Raw genomic sequence first — 13161 nt, forward strand, 5'->3', positions numbered from 1 at the left:
ATACAGTTGATAGAGATGGATGGATGGATGGATGGATGAATAATTGAGCCTTCTTGACTTCATCTGTTTATTTGAGAAACTCTACAAACTCATCTGCAGGTCTCGAGCGACTCATGGAGGCAGAGCAGTCTGTTAATCAGCTGTCTGTAGAGCTAGCAGAGAAGGAGAAGGTGTTGGATGTGGCCACCCGGAAAGCAAATGGGGTTCTGGAGGAGGTCACTGTCAAAGCACAGGCCGCAGCAAAGGTGAAGACTCAGGTACAGAAGGTGAAAGACAAGGCCCAGGCCATTGTTGACGAAATAGAGGGGGAGAAGAAGGTGGCTGAGTCCAAACTAGAGGCAGCCAAACCGGCATTAGCAGCAGCTGAGACTGCACTGCAGGTAGGTGCTAACATGCACTAGATGGATTTCTTTGACCATTTCATGTTGACTTTAAGACCATAAATGAATTTGTCACCAACTTCATTTTAAATGCGGTTTCTAGACTTTAAAGCCCGCTGACATTGCGACAGTGCGTAAGCTGGGGAAGCCTCCACATCTCATCATGCGAATCATGGACTGCGTGCTGCTGCTGTTACAGCGACGGATAGATCCTGTCACCATGGACCCTGAGAAACTTTGCGTGAAACCTTCCTGGGCTGAAGCCCTCAAACTGATGAACAATACAGGGTTCCTCAGCATGCTGTTGAACTTCAACAAGGTCAGGCAACACTGTGGTATTGATCAAATCTTCATTAAACATGTAGGTAGGGCTCTCTATAAAGGGATCTCTATAAAAGTACCCTAAATTTAGTCTATATGACCCATGCTCTGTATTCCAAATCTTTTGGTCTGTTCCTCAAACAAAGCCATGGTGTTGCATCAGAAGACTTGTAACACATGTGTAGCACATTCGTCTAATAACCTACTTTTAAGGTGCTTTTCTGGTGCCTTTTTTGGAGGTTGACAGCCCCTAGTAATTGCCTGCTTTCGTTGTGTGGAAAAGATCAGCATTAAGATGTACAGTGTACAGTGCATCATTTGGGACACAGCTACAGTATAATGTCACCAATATGGAACTCCATGAATTCTTTTGTTACTGCCATTCAATATCTTCAAAGCTGTTTCAGTGGAAACCCCCCTTCTCATATTTATCATTTATTATATATAGACTTCTGCCATTCAATGTCAGCATGTCTATTTTTAGAAGGGGTGCATTTTGGGAAATGGATTAGTGGTTTCTTAAACATGCATCTGTTTAGACTATGTAAACAGAATTATAGCGGCTGTCATCTGTAGAGAGATGAACACAAAGTGCCCTGGTAATGATCCATGTATAGAGCAACCTTAGGCCAGTGTGACAGTGTTTTATATATAAAGCCATCAAAGTCACATAGTTTGCACAGTTGAAGTGAAATCAAGCAATGATTAGACATCTTGATTTATAGCTGACTTTTTTCAAAAACCCATACACAAAATGTTTAACTTTGGCTCATATTTTGAATCATGCAATCACTGAGGAGAGGTTTACAAATGCTTTTCAAAGCGTTCACTTTTTTCACCTGCTGGATGAAAAAGTGGATAAAAAAAAAATCTCATAGACTTACATTGAAGGATGGACCTTTGCCATATAGAAACTATAATATCATCAAGATCATTTGGGTAAGCCAGTAAGCAACCATCTCAACACCAATTCCCTAACAACCATCCTGAAGCCCTAAAAACCACATAGCAATATGCTTAAAGCCACTCAGAAAACCCTTGTATCCATGCACAACACTGTAGCACTGTGGTGGCGATTTTCTGAAAAAAAATTAAAATCTTAATATGGTTACTAATGATGTTCTGAATTAAAAGTCTGATTTGAAATGTTTTCATAATGCAACGCTATTGTACCATCAATTATATTTTTGTTATTTTTTTAAAGGACACTATTACAGAGGAGACAGTCGAGCTGCTTGCTCCATATATGGCTATGGAAGATTTTAACCTAGAAACTGTCAAGAAGACCTGTGGTAATGTAGCGGGACTCTATTCCTGGATTAAGGCAATGGTGGAATTCTATGGCATCAATAAGGAAGTTCTGCCCCTAAAGGTAATATCATATTCCACAGTCTCACTTTGAGTAGTGTATTTATTAATAACTAAAGAGGTATTTGAAACATATAAAAGTGTCTGTTTTAGGAGTTGCACTTGAAAAACAAAGGACATAAAATCTATTTAAATTTGTTGTAAATGCAAAGAATCTGCAATGTTTCCAAAATTTTGACATGTTTTTCTTTAAAGTAAGCATAAAATTACGAAAGATGTGTTCTCTATCGGCCTGTCTTACCTGCAGTCTTGATGGTTGTTAGCGGATGCTTGATGTTTTGTAATGTATATTTGTTAAATGTTTCTCGGTTGAATGTTTTATGTTTAATTTCTTTATAGCGTCCTTGAGCTTTGTAAAGGCGCTATACAAAATAAACGTATGATTATTATTATTGATCTACTGACACACAAATCATGGTTTTAAAAGTGATTGATAGCTCTTTAATATCATCTGCTGGTGGAATCCCCAAACTGCAAATGCAGGAACTGATTTTAGACTTTGTGCCGAGATTAGACGTGCTTCTCAGACCTCTAAGCACAGTGAAACTACTTTTGAAATATAGGTAAGAGATTTTTGTGAGTTTATGAGCATGATTGTATAATAATGACCATGTATTGCAGGCTAACCTAAAGCTTCAAGAGGCACGTTTGACCGTGGCACAGGAAGAACTGTCAAAGGCTCAAGAACAGCTGGACATGAAGCAGAAAGAGCTGAACGATGCTCAGGTAATCACAGCCGTGCTGGTATTCAGAACAACAGCGCGATCAGGATTTAAACAACAGTTCTACACACAAATGAATAATGTAGAGTAACATACAGTTGTGTTCATAAGTATACATACCCCTTGCAGAATCTGTAAGACATGTAGCATTTAAAATGAGAGATCACAAAAATTGTCTTTGGATTTTTGTAATTTAGTACTGCCCTGAAGAAACTGCATTACAGATCTTTAAGTATATTCCACATGAAAAAATAATAAAATGAAATCAACCAAAGTGTAATTAAAAGAGTACACACTGAGCATCAATGAATGCCTGCAGCATTTTGTGATATACTGTTCTAATACAATATTCTGTTATGCTTAATATTAGAACTCTTGGAATGCCATTATACAACTGTTGTATAAACAGTTTTATAATGTATATTTAAATGATTGAAATCTCAGATCAATGTTTATATACATTTGTTTGCACAGGCTATTTATGATGCTGCCATGGAGGAGAAATTGGCCCTGCTGGAGGATGCTGAGGCATGCAGGAAGAAGATGTCCAATGCTGTCGCACTTATAGATGGACTTGGTGGAGAAAAGGTTTGCAAATTCGCTATAGGATTCCAATTGTTGCAGAAGTCACTTTTATTTGATATTTTGTGAAACTGATACACTTTTAAGTGTAACTTAGAGCCACTGTATTTGCATGCTTTCATGTGTGTGATAGGTTCGCTGGACAGAGAGCAGTACTCAGTTCCAGAGGCAAATCACAGATTTGGTGGGCGATGTGTTATTGGCCACTGGATTTCTGTCGTATGCTGGGCCTTTCAACCAGGAGTACCGCAACCTTCTCATGCAACAGTGGAAGAAAGAAATGAATATCTGCCACATCCCTTACAGTGAGGTATGACTTTAGGAAAAAAATAGTTATATTTAACTGATTTGTTTGTTTGTTTGTTCATTTCTGTATTCGTTCATTCATTCATGCTCTTATTACAAGAAACTTCAAGCTTGTTATGAGAATAGTCTGCTACTGCTTGATTGATTGATTGATTTATGCATTTGTTTGTTAATTTGTTCATTCATTTGTGCCCCAATTACAAGAAACTCCAAGTTTTTGTTAGGATTGTATGTTATTCCTTCTTTGATCCATCATCAAATGCTTGATCCAAAGCTTGATTCCATCCATCCATCCATTCATCATCCATTCATCCTCTATCCATTATTTGCCTCACTTAATAGAAGCTCTGTTATTCTGTCATTGGTTCATTCATTGATTGATCCAGACATCCATCTTTCTATCCATGCTCTAATTACCTGGAAGAAAGCTTATGTAAGTAATTTTTATTATTTATTAATATTATGAAATTGTATTAATGTTTTCCCCCACAGAACCTGAATTTGATCAGTATGCTGGTGGACAACGCCACTATAGGAGAATGGAACCTGCAGGGTCTTCCTAACGATGACCTGTCCATTCAGAATGGCATCATCGTAACAAAGGCTTCTCGTTATCCTCTGCTCATTGACCCTCAGGGACAAGGCAAGATCTGGATCAAGAACCGTGAAAATAATAATGACCTACAGGTACCAGTTTCTGTTTTTAGTCTGAGCCTGACTGTAAATGTTTGTCTAGGCATTTTTGTATGAATATATTATCATAAATAATATTTATATCAACACCATAGTTACTAATAATTCAATGTAGCTACTTTGAATGAAAGTGGTGGGCTCACACTTTACTTCCAGTAGGCTTTTTGAGGAGGTTTCTGCTTTGCTAAATAGCTGTCAATTAAGCAAAGAATCTACTTGTCAGTAAATGTTCAGTCACTTTAACTTCTATTTGTGTTGCCATCAGGTGACATCTCTTAACCACAAATATTTCCGAACTCACTTGGAAGACTGCCTGTCTCTGGGCAGACCTTTGCTCATAGAGGATGTGGGGGAAGAGCTTGATCCAGTGCTTGATAACATTTTGGAGAAGAACTTCATAAAGTCTGGGAAAACTTATAAAGTAGGTCCTGTGATTATTCTGGATCACTGCTTTAAAGACTGAACTTGTGTTTTTACACTGCAACATTTCTGAACCTTCCATAATACCAGACACATGGTCTCCAACTTCGCTGGGTGTTAAGAAACCAATTAAGACCTTTTCTCCTCTTTTAGGTGAAAGTAGGAGACAAAGAGGTGGATGTGATGAAGGAATTTAATCTCTACATCACGACTAAATTGGCCAATCCCGCGTACAGTCCAGAGATCAGTGCTAAAACTGCAGTGGTAGATTTTACAGTCACTATGAAGGGCTTGGAGGACCAGTTACTCGGCCGAGTCATTCTCATAGAGAAAAAGGCAAGTCTGAGCCTGTGCAAAACTTGGCACCACAATGCTTTGGTGGAAACTTAGTGGAAACGGTGCGAGGTGTGTTATGCACCTAAGTTTAATACTTTAGGTTACTTATAGAATCTCAAGGCACTGTTTAAGGGTCTTCAGATGCCACACTGTTGGGCGCCTTCTGAGGAACTTCTAGACACCATTTTAAGGAGTCTCAAATATCTGATTATGTCCTTAAGGAACCTCAATATATATCTTAAGTCCCTCGAAACTTTGATGGGGTTACTGAAGGAACCGTTTAGTCCTTAGAGTTCTTGGAGGAACTAAGAGCAAGTTTCTCAGAGTACTGAAAGGTGCCTAGATGCTCTCCAAAGAGTTGTACCATTGTGTGATCTCAAAAATCTTTTAATGTTTCCAGTGTAGTCTTCAGACATTTGATCAAATATTTTTTCAATCAAGGAAATGGAAGCCGAGCGTGTGAAGCTCTTGGAGGAAGTGACATCGAACAAGAGGAAGATGCAGGAGTTAGAAAACAATCTTCTATGCAGGCTGACCAGCACTCAGGGCTCTCTGGTGGAAGATGAATCTCTTATTGAGGTGCTCAGAGTCACAAAGACCACAGCAGAGGAGGTACGGTATTTAGTGTCATGATTTTTATAGGGACTGACTCACAAAAAACATCTGTCACTATATTTGTTATTTTGTTCTATTGGTAACACTTCCTGTTATTCTTAATCTGGTTGCTACATAGTTTTGATAACATTAACATGAAGCAGGTGACTTTCTTCCCTTAAACACGAAAGGAGATGTTAGGCAGAATGGCAGGCTCATCTACCATTCATTTTCATTGCATCTTTTTTCCTATGCAATGAAACTGTCATTCTGCATCTCCTCTTGTATTCCACGGAAGGAAGAAAGTCATACAGGTTTGAATCAACATGAAGGTGAGTAAATGTTGACAGAATTTTAATTTTAGTGTGAACTATCCCTTTAATTAATTTATAAAATGTTTGTTTATTCTAAGAGTAATCTTCTTTTGGGATATTCCAAACTGTCATCACATTATATATAGGGGAAGTATGAAATAGGATTAACCCTATTTTGCCTCATTATCCTTTTTTAAACTCAGTCAAATCTTGCATAAATGTTGTCTAAAAACAGTGGGAAATTAAACAGATATTTTAATTAGATTCTAACAACAAAACAATGCACCAATTAAGTATGTTTAATGGCTTAATTCTTGCACTCTCCCCCAGGTGAGTGACAAGCTCGCAGTTGCTGCAGACACAGAAATCAAGATCAATCTCACACGAGAGGAGTACCGTCCAGTGGCCACCAGAGGGAGCATCCTCTATTTCCTGATTGTGGAGATGAGCCTGGTCAATGTCATGTACCAAACCTCACTACGTCAGTTCCTGGGCATTTTTGACATGTCCATGGAAAAGTCTCCAAAGTCCCCAATCACAGCTAAAAGACTCAGTTCCATCATGGAGTACCTCACTTACGAGGTGTTTCGCTACACTGCTCGAGGACTTTATGAAAGTCACAAGTTCCTTTTCACGCTGCTGCTGACCTTGAAGATAGACCTACAGGCCAAAAACATCTCCCACAGCGAGTTCCAGACATTCATCAAAGGTTTGGATCATAATGCTTTTCAAATGATGGGTTGTCTATGTTTACTCTAACATTTAAAGCACACAATAATCCCACTTAATTTTAAGAGCAGTTAGCTTTAATGTGATTAAGCAACAAAGCACAGAACAACACAGCATAAAATAAATAAATAAATATAAATAAATAAATATATATATATATATATATATATATATATATATATATATATATATACAAACACACATACACTATCGGTCAAAAGTTTTGAAACACTTGACTGAAATGTTTCTCATGACCTTAAAAAATCTTTTGATTTGAAGGCGTATGCTTAAATGTTTGAAATTAGTTTTGTAGACAAAAATATCATTGTGCCACCATATTTTTTTCATTATAAAACTAAAATTTAATAAAAAAAAAAAAAATTGTTTTTGAAATTGATGACTTAATAAAGAAAAGCAGCCAATAAGTGCCCAACATAGATGGGAACTCCTTCAATACTGTTTAAAAAGCATCCCAGGGTGATACCTCAAAAATTTGGTTGAGAAAATGTCAAGAGTACATGTCTGCAAATTCTAGGCAAAGGGTGACTACTTTGAAGATGCTAAAATATAACACAGTTTTGATTTATTTTGGATTTTGTTTAGCCACAACATAATTCCCATAGTTCCATTTACGTTATTCCATAGTTTTGATGACTTTACTATTATTCTAAATGTGAAAAAAAAAATATATATAATATATATATATATATATATATACAAATAAATAGTTGAAGTCAGAAGTTTACATTAGGTTGAAGTCATTAAAACTCATTTTTTAACCACTCCACATATTTAATATTCGCAAACTATGTTTTTTTTTTTGTTTAGGACATCTACTTTGTACATGACATGAGTAATTTTTCCAACAATTGTTTACAGACAGATTGTTTCACTTTTAATTGACTATATCACAATTCCAGTGGGTCAGAAGTTTACATACACTAAGTTAACTGTGCCTTTAAGCAGCTTGGAAAATTCCAGAAAATGATGTCAAGCCTTTAGACAATTAGCCAATTAGCTTCTGAAAGGAGGTGTACTGAATTGGAGGTATACCTGTGGATGTAAAAAAAAATTGTGGACCTCCACAAGTCTGGTTCATCCTTGGGAGCAATTTTCAAACGCCTGAAGGTACCACGTTCATCAGTACAAACAATAGTACGCAAGTATAAACACCATGGGACCACGCAGCTACCATGCCACTCAGGAAGGAGACGCATTCTGTCTCTTCGAGATGAACGTTTGGTGCAAAAAGTGCAAATCAACCCCAGAACAACAGCAAAGGACCTTGTGAAGATGCTGGAGGAAACAGGTAGACAAGTATCTATATCCACAGTAAAACAAGTCCTATATCGACATAACCTGAAAGGCTGCTCAGCAAGGAAGAAGTCAATGCTCAAAAAACCACCATAAAAAAGCCAGACTACAGTTTGCAAATGCACATTGGGATAAAGATCTTACTTTTTGGAGAAATTTCCTCTGGTCTGATGAAACAAATATTAAACTGTTTGGCCATAATGACCGTCGATATGTTTGGAGGAAAAAGGGTGAGGGTGAGTGGCCATCACAAAACCCTGATCTCAGTCTGATAGAAAATGTGTGGGCAGAACTGAAAAAGCATGTGTGAGCAAGGAGGCGTACAAACCTGACTCAGTTACACCAGTTCTGTCTGGAGGAATGGGCAAAAATTCCAGCAACTTATTGTGAGAAGCTTGTGGAAGGCTACCCAAAAAGTTTGACCCAAGTTAAACAATTTAAAGGCAATGATACCAAATACTAACATATTGTATGTAAACTTCTGACTCACTGGGAATGTGATGAAAGAAATAAAAGCTGAAATAAACCATTATCTCTACTATTATTCTGACATTTCACATTCTTAAAATAAAGTAGTGATCCTAACTCACCTAAGACAGGGAATGTTTTCTATGATTAAATTAGTTTAAATGTATTTGGCTAAGGTGTATGTAAACTTCTGAATTCAACTGTATCTCTCTCTCTCTCTCTCTCTCTCTCTCTCTCTCTCTCTCTCTCTCTCTATATATATATATATATATACACACAGAACAGACACAGCATCAAAACCACCTGCCTAATTTTGTGTAGGTCCTCCTTGTGCCACAAAAACAGCGCCAACCCGCATCTCAGAATAGCATTCTGAGATGCTATTCTTCTCACCACAATTGTTCAGAGAAGTTATCTGAGTTACCGTAGACTTTGTCAGTTCGAACCAGTCAGGCCATTCTCTGTTGACCTCTCTCATCAACAAGGCATTTTCAGATGGGCTGGTTTGGGTATTTCCGTAACTGCTGATCTCCTGGGATTTTCACACACAACAGTCTTTAGAATTTACTCCGAATGGTGCCAAAAACAAAAAACATCCAGTGAGGGGCAATTCTGTGGACTGAAATGCCTTGTTGATGAGAGATACAGTATCAACAGCCAGACTGGTTTGAATTGACAATGTCTACGGTAACTCAGATAACCGCTCTGTACAATTGTGGTGAGAAGAATAGCATCTCAGAATGCTATTCTGAGATGCAGGTTGGCGCTGTTTTGGCGGCATGAGGGGGATCTACACAATTTTAGGCAGGTGGTTTTAATGTTGGGGCTGATCGGTGTATATATATTCTTAAATTGTTTGTGTTGTTTCTTAGTAAAAAAATAGATAAACATTCTTAAAACAATCTGTTTAATATATCTTAAAATTAAAACTAAATTTAGTGAGGTTTATGCTTAAAATAAGAAAAAGCTAGTTGCCAATGGGGTAAGAAAATCTTTTTTATTTTTTATTTCAACATATATCTCTGAAAACAAGTCTTGAAAACAGTTGATTTTGTTTTAAGGAAGTTTACTGGAAAACAAGAGAAAAATACTGTGTACAGTTGGTGACCTGTGATTCCCTATACAGTTTTCGAGCCGCTTATGAAGTTGTTTGCAGCAAATTGATTTTGTTCTGTAAAATCAGCAGTCATCTTTTCCTCTCTCTTTTCAGGTGGAGCATCTCTCGACCTAAAATCTGTCGAGCCCAAGCCAAAGCGCTGGATCCTGGACATTACATGGCTAAACCTGGTGCAGCTCTCCAGCCTGCCCCCCTTTACTGCTCTGCTTACCCAGGTGGGCCACAATGACCGCGCCTGGAAGAGCTGGTTTGATGAAGCAGCCCCAGAGGAGACCCCCCTGCCTGATGGTTATGAGAGCCAGCTGGATGCATTCCGTAAACTACTGCTCATACGGAGCTGGTGCCCTGACCGCACCATTGCACAGGTGCAAGTAAAATTGTACTTACACAGATAGATAAGGTAGATTTGAAGAAAGAAAGAAAGAATCTTGCCTGCGTTATCCAGTCCTGATAAATGAGAGCACTGAGGCACAGGAGAGTGTCAACTCAAATCTTTTTTAACTCAGAGGCAACTAAGGTTATTTCTCTCACGAGTCCCTCCTATCTATAAAAAGATCTTCTGAAATTAATTTGAACAGCTGATTGGTCACCGAGCTCCAGATTATCAGTAAACATTCCATAATTAACCTGCCTCTTATGACGTTTAATGCAGCTGGGTGAATCTCATGAAACCAGTTAATTATATTTTGCATAAAGAAAATGAAACCTGTTTTTAGGACCTTTTTTTCTTCTTCATTTTTTCATTATTTTCATAACAATTAATAATACCCACCCGCCCCCATTCTTGCTGGTGATTGTCATTAGATTCTAATAAATGTAATAAAGTATTTTTTCAACATATTTTATATGTTCAAATCAACAAAAAGGTATTAAAACAAATACCATGATGTATACTGTACATGCTTGACTATTTAAATTATATATGTTACAATAATGAGAATTTGGGGGGAAATATACCAAATTTTCATGACAGTAATGTCACAACACTTCATTTTCTTTATTCAACTAAAATGTCTTATTTTTACTTTTTATGGGGGGAATATGACCTGTTCTTGAGCTTCACCTAGTTATGTATAGTGTATATAAAGTGTATTGTTGTTGGTGTTTTGTCATATGTGTATATTATGTTATCTTAGATCTGCAACTGCATAGGTAGATTGTTCATAGTAAACGGAGAGTAGAAGGACTGATGATGCTCCCTTACTAGTTTACTGGATGATTTCATGCTATATAAACTCTAGGGCTTTATAATTTAATACCACAGGCCTGATTTGTGGTCATGGATAGGCACATGTTATTCATCGAGTATGTCAGTTGTCAATTGTCATTGGAGTGTAAACTGCTTAGTCAACCATAGATTATTGTACTTAGGTTGACTGATAATTTAATTGGTCTTCATTGGTTTTCTAGCCAAATTTCACTGTTATCTGTTCTGCAAAGTTGTTTTAACCTTTTTCATAACAAAACACTGACAAATGTTGATTCAACTACTTTGTTCCTAAAATGACTAAGGATTATACACATGCTGTAGTTTCCCCTGGTACACCTGTTCACTCCCGTCACTCACCGAGTTATGTGGCATACTATTTAATTGCAGCACTCACATGTTGTACTGTAGCGAACTGTAGGCCTACATGTTAAGATTTCAAAGATGGCTCATAGTTTTGTTTGTAAATTCTTTTAACATGTAAATAACTATTATTTGCACAATATGAATCGTAAAGGGATAGTTCAACCAAAAATGAATATTTTATCATCATTTACTCACCCTTATATTGTTGAATGAATCTGAATTTGAGCCTCAGTCAGCTTTCACTTTCATTGCATCTTTTTTCTATACAGTGAAAGTGAATGTTGACTGAGGCTAACATTCTGTCTAATGTTCTCCTTTTGTTTTGACCGAAAAATCTTGAATTTGAATATAATTTGTCTCCTTGTAATTATGTGCTAGGCACGCAAATACATTGCTGAATCAATGGGGGTGAAGTACGCAGAGGGAGTGATTCTGGACATGGAGGCCATGTGTTCAGAGAGTGAGAAGAGAACACCACTGGTTTGTTTCCTGTCTATGGGCTCTGATCCAACTGAGAACATAGAGAGACTTTCCAAGTCAAAGGTATAAATAATTATTATTCATTATGTCTCTTTCCATAATGCCTTGTTATTGAGGGTCACTATTAATTCATTGTAGCATTATTGTCTTCTGTATCCTCTAATATCCCATTTCAAATTAACTGCACATACATTTTTTAAAAGCTGATGTTGTTGCATTCTTATTTTACATTGAGGCTTCTAGAAGGTTGTAACATAGAATGATTCGATTCATTTGGGTTTTTGAGACATTTCTCAACAGTTTTCTTGTTTCTTTTGCAGGGTGTTCCTTGCAGACCCATATCTATGGGGCAGGGACAGGAAGTGCATGCACGAAAGCTTCTGGCCCAGAGTATGTCCGATGGAGGTTGGTTACTGCTACAGAACTGTCATCTGGGGTTGGACTTTCTGGATGAACTTCTAGACACAGTCACCACGGTTGAGAACGTCCATGACAGCTTCAGGATATGGGTGACCACAGAGGTCCACCCCAAGTTTTCCATTAACTTCCTGCAGTCTTCCATTAAATTCACCAATGAGCCACCACAAGGTAGAGAGCTTTATAATAACCACCGAATATGACCTGCTGTTGTCCTGAGTTTTTTTTATTATTATTAATATTATTTTTATCATTAAACAATACTCACACAAAAGTTCCATGGCAATGACAAATGTTGCCTTTAGGCTACATTAAGGTATTCTATTCACACCACATTTGTATTTCCTGAATGAAAAACATGCACAACAAGATTTTAAAATAGACAATGCATCTCTATGAATTCTTTCACACAGCGTCCAAAATGCTGTACTATGATAATCCATCCATTTTTATTATTCTTTTTTTTTTAAATGTTCAGATGGCAAAATAATTAATTCATGTATCCAAACTTGTTTCAGTGATTTGTTCACAAAAATTCAGTAACAGGCCTTTATTGTAAATTAAGGCCAAATATTACTTTGACATTCTGCATCTTTTAAGCCGCATTTACACTGTCAACCAATTCAGAACTTTTTGTGGATATCTAGCACAGATCAGATCTTGTTTCATACGGGTACACAGCAAATACACTTATGATATCTGATTTTTTCGCATACGATCTGAGCCACTTCCAAATGATAAATCAGATACAAATCCGATATCTGGACATCTGACCTGCCTCATATCTGATTCTCCTTGCTCTTCTGACATCAAAATCTGCTGAAACAAAATTTTCTTATATATTTGTACATGTATAACAACATTAATCTGGAGATACGCTCATTTTGCAGCGAGCAGACATTTCAAACTTAAAAAGAAATGAGCATAAATCAATATCCAAATGGGTGAAAGCTTCGTAAGTCTATCAGAAAGTTTTGCGAAACGTTTAAGTCTTATTTTGTGCACACTTTACCATAATAATTAGGAC

General features: G+C 37.2%; 1 protein-coding gene across 1 annotated transcript in view; it reads left to right on the forward strand.

Annotated features, from left to right (window-relative positions):
• dnah5l (dynein, axonemal, heavy chain 5 like) overlaps positions 1 to 13161 on the forward strand; it is a 94134-nt gene that overhangs the window by 72323 nt on the left and 8650 nt on the right. The window contains exons 57-70 of the mRNA XM_051682203.1: positions 100 to 380; positions 484 to 699; positions 1906 to 2073; positions 2691 to 2795; positions 3266 to 3379; positions 3507 to 3683; positions 4172 to 4366; positions 4638 to 4793; positions 4946 to 5128; positions 5570 to 5740; positions 6367 to 6745; positions 9758 to 10029; positions 11616 to 11780; positions 12038 to 12305. Coding sequence (XP_051538163.1) covers positions 100 to 380; positions 484 to 699; positions 1906 to 2073; positions 2691 to 2795; positions 3266 to 3379; positions 3507 to 3683; positions 4172 to 4366; positions 4638 to 4793; positions 4946 to 5128; positions 5570 to 5740; positions 6367 to 6745; positions 9758 to 10029; positions 11616 to 11780; positions 12038 to 12305 — 2850 coding nt within the window. The remainder of the gene's footprint in view (positions 1 to 99; positions 381 to 483; positions 700 to 1905; positions 2074 to 2690; positions 2796 to 3265; positions 3380 to 3506; positions 3684 to 4171; positions 4367 to 4637; positions 4794 to 4945; positions 5129 to 5569; positions 5741 to 6366; positions 6746 to 9757; positions 10030 to 11615; positions 11781 to 12037; positions 12306 to 13161) is intronic.

This window comes from Myxocyprinus asiaticus, chromosome 41 (assembly GCF_019703515.2).
Source record: "Myxocyprinus asiaticus isolate MX2 ecotype Aquarium Trade chromosome 41, UBuf_Myxa_2, whole genome shotgun sequence".
Classification (NCBI taxonomy): Eukaryota; Metazoa; Chordata; class Actinopteri; order Cypriniformes; family Catostomidae; genus Myxocyprinus; species Myxocyprinus asiaticus.